Source organism: Corvus hawaiiensis, chromosome 1, assembly GCF_020740725.1.
Source record: "Corvus hawaiiensis isolate bCorHaw1 chromosome 1, bCorHaw1.pri.cur, whole genome shotgun sequence".
NCBI classification, from domain to species: domain Eukaryota; kingdom Metazoa; phylum Chordata; class Aves; order Passeriformes; family Corvidae; genus Corvus; species Corvus hawaiiensis.
The window spans coordinates 6,089,112-6,098,859 of NC_063213.1; the positions used below are offsets into that span (position 1 = coordinate 6,089,112).

General features: G+C 49.5%; 1 protein-coding gene across 2 annotated transcripts; it reads right to left on the reverse strand.

Annotated features, from left to right (window-relative positions):
- Positions 1-577: 577 nt before the first annotated feature.
- On the reverse strand, positions 578-8,874 carry CRYGN (crystallin gamma N). Of its 2 annotated transcripts, XM_048321359.1 has the most exons (4): positions 8,768-8,874; positions 8,060-8,308; positions 6,174-6,319; positions 578-789 (listed from the first exon to the last, which is right to left on the reverse strand). In XM_048321359.1, exons 1-4 carry the CDS (start codon positions 8,786-8,788, stop codon positions 654-656), a joined length of 552 nt encoding a protein of 183 aa, XP_048177316.1. In that variant the 5' UTR covers positions 8,789-8,874; the 3' UTR covers positions 578-653. The 2 variants fall into 2 exon arrangements, with proteins under 2 accessions (XP_048177316.1, XP_048177238.1); XM_048321281.1 differs by lacking the exon at positions 8,768-8,874 and having other exon boundaries at positions 8,060-8,605.
- Between the last annotated feature and the right edge of the window lie 874 nt (positions 8,875-9,748).

The following is a 9,748-nucleotide window of genomic DNA, read 5'->3' on the forward strand; positions in this document are numbered from 1 at the left end:
AAAATGTCATCTGAAGGGTTGAGGGAACAACGAGAAGGTTGCTCAGGTTTTGTGCCTTCAGCCTTGGGGTTTTTTTTAATATGTATTTTTAATGTGTACTGATCTAAAGTTAAAAGCAACTCAGGATGAATGGTTTCTTTCACCTTTGCATCAAGACCAGCATGTCATGCTCAGACAGACCTCACGAGTTGCTCAGCTCCTGCTACGATCCTCACGTGTGTCCTCACATGGCCTCTGAGGGCTCTTCACCTGCACTCCCCACCCGTGTGTGCATCAACGTGACCCCCTCCAGGCATCAGGAGTCAGCTGGGGCCATCACATGGTGGCCGTGGTCAGGGCAGAGGGAGCATGTGTCAGACCACGACCACAATGGCAGGCATGTTTGCTCCTAGATCTTCTTGTCACCACAGTTCTGGCCCATCCTCCCATGTCCTCCTTATAAACCACTGCAGAATAAGAAAGCAAATTCGCAGCATGTAAATCAAGCTTAGAAAGATTACAAGCCTTTTCTCTCTCAAACTCATGTTAGTTATGGAAAAAAAAGTGCTTAGAGCCAAAAGCTGGTGTTTAACAATTTATTCCAGGGGTCAGTGAGTGGGGAGGAGGGTGATGCTCAGTCTCAGCGGGCCATGGCTGGCAGGGTGAAAGCTCAGCTAGAAGTAGTTGACAACTCTCCTGATGGACTGGACGCTGGCGCTGCGCGCCTGCCACGCATTGAAGCTGCTGAACTCGCCGCGCTCCACCACGTACATGCGGCCTCGGTAGTTGGGCTCCTCGTACAGCACCCACCTGGGCACAAAGGGAGGGTTCCCTGGGTCCCAGCACTGTGCTCATGCAAAGTGGCCACTCTGAGTGGCTGCATTTAGGCACCGCTGTACTGCAAACCACCAGAGCCTCATTGCCAGCCCCATCCCGCGCACAGGAATCTCCCAGTGGAGTTCACTGTGGGCACTTCTCCCCGCTCCCCCAGCATGGCCTGGCAATTACCCACGGCCAGATTGGACCTTGCCTTTAGAAAACACTGCTCTGGGTCACACCAGCAGTAAAGCCTGGGCCCAAGGGCTCCCTGCTTCACATTACTGTAGGAATGGTTCTCTCTGAGCTTCACCATGTGCAACAGAAACAATTTAATAGCATTTGATAGTGCTAAAGAAGGACATGAGTCCCCTCAGCCCCTGGATAAACCCCTTTTGGACTGTAAGGAGAAACATGCAATGCTTGATGGATATTCTGCCTCTTTGAACTGATTCACTAGCTATAATGGGAACCATATTTAGCAATTCCTCTCTTTGTTAGTAATTCTTAATGGCCTCTTTGATGCTTTCCAACAGAGAGCAGGGCTTGACTGGGTTATCTTTACTTTATCTCTACATCCAGAGTTAATGACAACTTTCCCTTGGAATACAGTCAAATGGATACAACATTCAATAACCTTGGTGACTTTGGCATGCCTGACTGCTTCACCTGGCTTGGCTACATCATTCTCCATCACCCCAGCTTGTGGCATGTCTTTCTCCATTTGAAGGTCTGCAAGTCAGGAGCAATTCTGATGGTCAAGAGGGACAATTCTGCTGCTTTTCTCTCCCTTCACCCCCCTTAGTCACACTGTGTCATGATCTTAATGTGGCCACAAGTGTCACCTCTGTCCTCTGTTTGAATGTCCCATGCTTTTTAACCAAGTTTTGCCATTGCTCTGACAGTTTTACAGTCAGGTTTCCACTCTGTCATTGCTGAGCTGCTCATCTCTGCCTCTTTCCTCTCATGCCCATATTTTTTAGGATTTTATGAGGATCTCTGCTGCTTTTCCCATCTAGTTGCTCAGCAATGACAGCAAAGCAGAAATGCAATCCTCCAAATAATTTGGTTTCTGTGGTCTGTCTTTGCAGAAGTCAGCTGGGACACTGGGGTTGGGACCTACTGTATGTGAGATTTCCAGGGAGAAACTTCTTCAAGTACTGGAGGGGTCAAAGACTGCTGGGCCTGAAGGCAGCTGACCTGAAGACAACAGCTGGTGAACTCAGATCAGTCTGATCCATAGCAAAAAGCTGGAGGCTTAGGAAAAAGTTGTTTATAAAACCAGCCACCCACGGGCATTATTTAAAAAACAAAACAAGAAAAGTTTAGGGTATTTATCCAAGGCACCTTACAGGTTCCTTGACAGATTTGTTTTGTGTTTCTGAGATGACACAAGGTGGGACTGTGGTGGTTCCTTCTCCCAGATCCCTGTACAGGATCAGGACCAGCAGGTGGATACCAGCATGGAATACTGTGCCTTGGTTTTGTGAAAGAGTATCCTGTAGTATCAGAGCCCTGTGCGTGGCATCGCTGACACATGGTTCCTACAAACACCTCATTCTCTGGCACTTGTTGCAGCCAGTTGATATCCAAACTGGAATTACGAAGTCATCCTCAGCCTTTTCCTTTGATGGTCACTTTGCAGTACATGGAGAAGGCTGCCCACTGCTCACAAGGGTAGTGTATCCCCACCACGTATCCTGGTGTGCAGTAACAGAGGGTGTCCTCAGCTCTTCAGCTTAATTAAAAAAATTTATAAAAACTTCCTCCTCCGTTAGGTACATCCCAGCCTAGTTCCTAAGGCACACCAGCTTTATTCCTTTTCTACTCCTTCCCTTCATCTTACATGCATTTCTCCATATTATTAGATGATTGTGGACCTCTTTCACCATCAGCTCACTATCCCTCCCTCGCACTTGAGAAAGGGCTCCCGTTCCAGTTTTCTGCACCTTTCAGTCGCTCCCTCCTGCTAATGCTACTGGAAGTACTGCAGGGTGGTAGGACAGGGATGTCCACAGGGCACTGCCCACAGGACATGTTCTTTCAGCTCTTCTCTGCTCTAGGACATCTTTCAACAACAGTTGGACCCTGGGGAAAAGAGCAGGGGGAAGAGCAGCCCCTCATAGTCACTGTCTTTCCCAAGATTTCTGTGTTTCTCTCCAGACACATGGTCGATGTGTCTGCACCGTTACACGGAGGGAATGGGACAGGCTTTGGTGTAGATGGAAGCAGACTTAGTGACCTGGTATGGTCATAAGAACCCCCACTGACTTGTCCCTCTGCTTAGGGGAAGGCTGAAAAAACCCAAAAACTAAAGGAATGAAAGGAATAGCAGACGGATGGGAGTGAAGTGTATTGGCAGTGCAAGGTGATGAGTGAAGGACTGTATGGCTTACTTAGCTGTTCCTTTATTGCCTAAAATTTACGTTCTCTGAGACCATCAGCGAGAGGGGAAATCAAGTCAGTCAGGAGCCCAGAAAACAAAAAAAAGGAGATGATCCTGTCCTCAAGCCCAGCATGGGAGAGCTGATCCAGGCACATAGCACACAGCCCTCAAACATCTCGGTGCTGTGTTTCATTAGCACATAATCCCAGAGGACATGGGAATAAAATGCTCATGGAACCAACTCAAACTCTGTAAGCCAAAACTGACTGCTCAAACTGACAAACGAGGAGGGGAATGCTGCAGTGTCAGCCTGGACCAAGCAGGAGGCTTTCAGTGGAGCTTGAAGTCACTCATTCTCCACGCAGGACTTGAGCAGTGCCATGGGCAGGTATCACCTCTGCTGAGAATTATGTAATGTTCATTGGGCAGCAGCATTTGGGTACCTGTTCTGGTTTGTATTTCACAACCCGACTGCAGAACAGCTACCAAACACTCATGAATGCTTCAGCAGAATAATGGTTGTTCTGGTTCCTTCAAGTTATTCCACTGTGGTGTAGAAAAGCTCTTTTTGGGGTATTCTCTCCTGGACCACAAAACGAATTCAGCTTTTTAAAATTGTTATTTCTAGGCAGTTCCCTGTGGAGTGGCTGAGGCACAAAGGAGGACAAGAACCACACATCTTCATCTAAAATCAGATGATACCATATGTGATACTGGAGCTGGCTCTGCCCGTGGGACGGGCGAAGCCACTCGCCACAAACCTGCAACAGCTTCCGAGGAGGCGGTGACACCTCAGAACTGCTCCAAAATAGCAATTCATTGCCAGAATGGTTTAAACTGCTTTACCATCGCCCTGTCTGGTGGGCCCTCAGGTAGGGTAGCAATTGCCCGCCCCAGAAGGGCAGCAGGGAAGGTGCTGGACCCCCTCAACCTCACCAGGAACCATGCCAAAGGCAGACGTTTGTCTCCATTCCCATGTCTCCAGATGATCCATCATCACTTCCCGCGGGCACGGCCACCTCCACAAGCGCAGGCAGCAATTTTTTATCAGCACATGACACCATCCATGGATTTTGAAATGGAAACAAATATTTCTGTATTCAACAGATGTCACATTGTGGGAATTGAGGGTGAAAATCACAGAGTGAGACTGTGGCTGAAACTCCCTTTGTCTCCATTGACCCCATCTCCTCTGCTCCCCAAACAGCCAAGGATCCTGGGAGAGCTTTGCCAGGTTATGCCCAGCACCACCTACACCTGCAGCACCTCTGGAGCCACCTGGGTTTAGATGGTCCATCCAAAGGAGAAAAGTAGTGCCACAGGGTCCCTTTCTCCTCCCTGCTCTCACCTCTCTGCTGTGGTATCTCATCCTTCCCTCTCTCCTCCTGCAGCCTGGGACAGCACGTCCCTCTGCATTGCCCTGCCTTTTAATTGCCTTTACAGACCTTTCCAAGCATGTCCAACAGTGATCTACCCCGGATCTGAATGTAATGCTACAAACCTCAGAGAGTTTCCTCACCATGCTCCTTTCAGTGCTTTATTTTTTTCTATATTTTTATCACTGTTCACAGACCTTGAGAAGTCCTATAATGTTAACACAAACAGTCCAGGCTCCCATGCGAGGGAGAACAAGCTTTGTGCCCTTTATGTATTTTGTAGGGGAGGGGGAAAATCAATCTGAAAAATTCAAGTGCTTGAAAGTTTCTGGGCAGCTTCCCAATTTCTCAAGCTCCAGGCTCTGCTACAGGGACCCGAGCAGTAAATTGGCCCTAAAGCTCTTGCCAGAGTACTCACAGGCTCCCCCTTGGCTTTGTAGTGCTGGTACTCATATACTCAGCACTAACAGGGTCCCTGGTGGGCTCCAGCCATTTCTTCCCATCAGGAGTGGGTAGCTCTGCTCCTTAATGAACTGCCGCTGCCTAATCATAAGCCTGGATTTTTGGAAGAGGAGAGGCCTTGGTTGGATCAGAAAGGGTCCTGCAGGACACTCGCTGCAATCAGGACATCTTGAGCTTGGATGGCAACAACCTTTCCCTATTCTGAGAAAAAAATAGGCAGAAAGGGTCCAGCATCCCACACTGCGTGCCTGTGAGCTGCACAATATCCAGTCCAGGACAGGTGAAGAACAAGGTATCTGTGTTCTCTCCTCTGCAGGGGCTTCTCTCTGCCCCAGTGCCTCCCTCCACCCACACTGTGCCTGGCCCTGGGAGGGTGTTATGGCATTTCCCAGCTCCCAGCATGCTTGCAGTGAAAATGTAATTGTCAGACAAAAGAAATTTGACAATAAGAGAAAAAACCCACAAAACTGACCAACACTATTGAGAAAATGCCACCAAACATCAAGGAAAAGGCAAAGCTGACATCCTGCCAAGGCTTTCAGGAGCGTCTGCAAGGGCAGGAGGCTGGGGCTGAGCCTCAGCCTGGGCATCACCACCGCTGTTGGCCCTGTCTTTCAGAGGCAGGATTTAGTGTGAAGGGGACGTGCTGCTGCCTCACTTTTGCCATCATAGGAAAAGGTGCGGTGAAGCCACTTGCAAAGCAAAAGCCCTGACCTGCATCACCTGGAGCCATCCATCCACCCTCCCTGAGAGCTTCAGCATGGATTTTAAAGAGGTGTGGAAAGCAGGCAGGAAGGAAGGAAGGAAGGAAGGAAGGAAGGAAGGAAGGAAGGAAGGAAGGAAGGAAGGAAGGAAGGAAGGAAGATGGTTTTAGGCTTCTTGTTTCATACACCTTAAAAGAGGTGTCTCAGAGTTCTGGTAGCTTGTGCTTAGCTGCCACCCTCCAAAAATCACACCCCTTTGAAGCAGCTCTCCGTGGGCAGGTGCCAACATTCACCTTTAACCATAGGCTTAACAAACATTTTTAAGCTTTCTCCAAGTGCCCCCAGCACTGACAGGATTTTCCATGAAGGAAGAGTGTCTGTAGCCCACTCTCCCCTGCAGTGCCCAGGGCAGGGAGCATGGCAGTGGCCAGGACACGTGCTGTTACTTACGCGCCGTCACCGTACACTTTGAGGGCATTGATGCAGGTCTTGTCCCAGCCTTGTCCCTGCAGGAAGGAGCAGTCTTCTGTCAGCTCCAGGCTGGGACCCCTAAAATGGCTCCCCTCGAATATTTCGATCCTGTAATGCTCGCCGTGCTGGGGACAAAGGGATTGGAGTCAACAGCAACACCAAAAAAGTGCAACAGACTCTTTCTCTGGCTTTTATAAGACAGAGGGAGACAGAAGGGTGCTTTGGAAGGGGAATGGGAAGAGCAATCCAAGACCACTGGTGCCAGCATGCACAGAGCATGCACAAACTCCTCCCAGCACATCAACCAGGAAAGCAGCCAAAAATTCCTCGTCCCTGTGCCCAGCTGCACCTTCCTGCAGCTGATGTTCACATGCAAACACATCATGGGGTGCCGGTGCCCAGGCACACGCAGCCCCTTGTCCATCTCCCCCACACCCCAAGCCCACAAACCCTCCATCCCAAATGCAGCATCAGACTCTCTATGCACCCAAACAGGAAAAAAGAAACATATCCTGAGTGTACAAAGAAGTGGGACTACTCCCCTAAACTAATTTGTATTGCCTCCAGTTTCATGCATAGCTGCTGTTCCTGGTGGGAGATGTTGTGCCTTTCTTTTAGGAAAATAAAAGCAGGGGAAGCAAAGGAAACTTTCCCAGCATCATCATTGCTGTGTGAGCCCTTGACGGTCACACAACATAAATTACTCCGGGAAGATCTCTGCAGCCTGCAGCAGAGCAATGTGGGACAGAGCGAGCTCAAAGGGTATTTTTAAGTCAAATTCAAAGAATACCTAAATGCATTTTTCAAATAAACAACGTCAGCACACAAGGAGGCCGGGCTGCAGTGCCAAACCCCGCAGCAGGCAGCCGCCGGCAGCAGCCAAGTGGATACCGTGCCTGAGCAAACATTCCTCCGGGAATCTGCGCTGCACAAATGCCTCAAAGCCCTTGCTGGCATCTCACAGGGAAAATCTTGGGCCAGGAAAGGAGGAGCACATCCTTGTGCTGGCCAGGGTCCAGAGCCTGGGGCACAGCATCCCTCCATGTATGGATCATGGAGGTGCTTTTGGAATGATGTTACAGACCCGAAACAGCCCCGCTGCTGTGCCAAAAGCCGTTTCAGGGCCAGTGAGAAATACCTGCTCCAAGTGGGCTCATCATTGCCCCAGAGGCCCTCAGTGATAGGAGAATCAATGGAAAGACCCAACCCATACTCATTGTTCTTTGCTAATTTTTAATCTTTCCATTTAGATCTTCCTATGGACAATGCTTTTAAAAGCTTGATAAGGGGAAGGGAAAATAGTGAGTTTAGTCTAGGATTACTGGGGTCAGAGGGTGGTTTGCAAGAGCAGAGAATTCAGCTAAAATTTGCTAGGAGAAGCCCCATGTTCTCATTGGAAAGCCCTCGGGCTGCCCTCTTCCCCTCCGGGTCCATGGGGAGATGGAGCTGCCGCAGCTCAAACTTGCCTTGGGCAACGAATCTCCTTCCGAATTCCCCTGTGAATATCTCATAGCAGCTTACATTAAAAGGAAAAGCACATGGTACCAGCAGGACCTTGCCATCTCATCTGGAAAACCACAGGAATATCTCATCCTGCTAAAGGCACTGCGTTTCATTGTGGGAGGAAGAAGATGTATCTTCCTCCTGTCTGGGGACACAGGAGACTGTCTCGGCTTTGGGGCCTGCACAGACCACTCCAAACAGGGGCAAACCTACCCAGGAAACTCTTTCGTCCTCAATGGGACACGCTATTTCTAAAGAACACAAATTTTTGTGACACTTATTTGCGGGGCTCCTGCGACCAGGAGAAACAAAACCCAACGGTGCTCCGGCTGGGAGAGCCAATGCCAGCAGCATCCACTCACCATCCCGACGGGCCGGCAGGAGCCCAGGTGGTCACTGCGTCCATTCCAGCGGTAGAAATCGGGATACTCGCCGTGCTCCAGGATGTACTGCTGCCCTCGGAAGTCGGGGTGGTCAAAGCAGACCCAGGCTCCACTCTGGACGCAGATGGAGTTGACCCGGTTGAGGAAACCTTGGTCCTGGAAGCTGCTGCAGCTGCCGCAGAGGTCCAGCTTCCTGCCTGTGAAGCATTTGCCTTCGTAGAAAGTGATCTGGGGGGAGGGAGGAGAACGGGCCCGCGGTGAGGAGCGGGGATACAGCCAGACTCCCATTCCAAGCAGATAGGAATCTCTTGCAGATGCATCATTTCAGGGTGGCTTGGGGTATTTTAGCTGCTTTCCAGCAAAAGGAGCACGGCATCACTGGCATTTTTTCCTAAGAAGCGTATTTGTTTTTCTGGGAACGCAGTGCATCCCGCATTTATGACACTTCTCGCCGCCTTGTGCTCACTCACACATATTTCCAGCAGGAATGTTTAAACAGGAAATTCGGCTCCCGAAACACAGCTCCTTCTGCCGCACCCTCCCCATCCCTGCTACCAAATTTGCTCCCGGGATCACCACTCATGCTGCATCTGCTGGCTCTATTATCCTCATCAACTCCTTCCACCCGGAGGATGCTCGGGCTCTCCAGCCCCAGGCTGAAAGGGAAGTGGTTGGGTCGTTACTTACTTTTCCTGAGTATTGAGACATTTCTGCTGGCTGTTATCCAAGACCAAAAGCGGGAGCCAGACCAAAACCGCGATGGACAGATCATTGGACACCCACTATATAGGGGCGGGCGGGGGGGGGCCGGGCCGGGGCTGGTGTCGCGAGGGCTTTTTAACAAAGCCGCGGGAACCGGGGGCTTTGCGCTTTCCTGCTTCGTAGGCAGAACCGCCGGTAACGGGGCCTGCTGAGTCCGGGCTTTTGATTTTGGGCAGATGATCTGACAAAAGATTTGCTTGGCAGGGCTTTGGTTGATTAGCAGTGCACATTTACTGCTCCTTTTTGGAGGACTTCTTTTTTTTTTTTTTTTTACTTTTTTGACCTTTTTTCCTCTTTATTTCTATTTCTTGTTTCCTTCCTCCCTCTGTTTTCCCCTACTTTTCTTTTTTTTCCGTCCTTTGTCTTATTCTTCAGAACAGATAACAAGTAAATGAGGAAACAGCATCATCTCTAAGCATGGCACATAATTTCTCTGTGTTAGGTTTGCTTTTTCCCAGCTTCTTCCCACCTATTGCAGTGTGGCAGCCAAGAGAGGGTGTCCTTGGAAGGCTCCTCACCAACGTACATTGCGCTCCATCCATCAAACCAATGGTTTCTCATTCAACCCTTGAACATCTCTAAATGGCACCTCCAAAAGCTGAGGACCTGATCCCCTCCAAAATGCAAAGGTTGGGCTCACAAACCCACCAATGTTACTCATGAGCATCGTTCTCAGGAAGGTTTTGATCTTCCAGCACTGAAGTCCTGACTCACAGCTTTAAGTCAGGATTAGAGGGACTTTTGGACCATAAAGTTACCATATTAAAGTAACTTACATGGCAGCTATTTGAGACCATAAAGTCCTCATCTGTGTTATAAGAATATCCAGCAATTTTAACTGTGTTATTCCCAGGACAAATAGCAAAGGAAACTCCCAGCCCATAAACCCCATCAGTTTATATTAAT

Excerpts from the sequence above, each read along its gene's own strand:
- CRYGN (XM_048321281.1), bottom strand. The coding sequence starts at position 8,368 with ATGGGAGTCTGGCTGTATCCCCGCTCCTCACCGCGGGCCCGTTCTCCT. Across the intron at positions 6,320-8,059 it reads CCTGCCGGCCCGTCGGGATG|CACGGCGAGCATTACAGGAT; the intron begins GTGAGTGGATGC and ends CTTTGTCCCCAG. Across the intron at positions 790-6,173 it reads AAAGTGTACGGTGACGGCGC|GTGGGTGCTGTACGAGGAGC; the intron begins GTAAGTAACAGC and ends CTTTGTGCCCAG.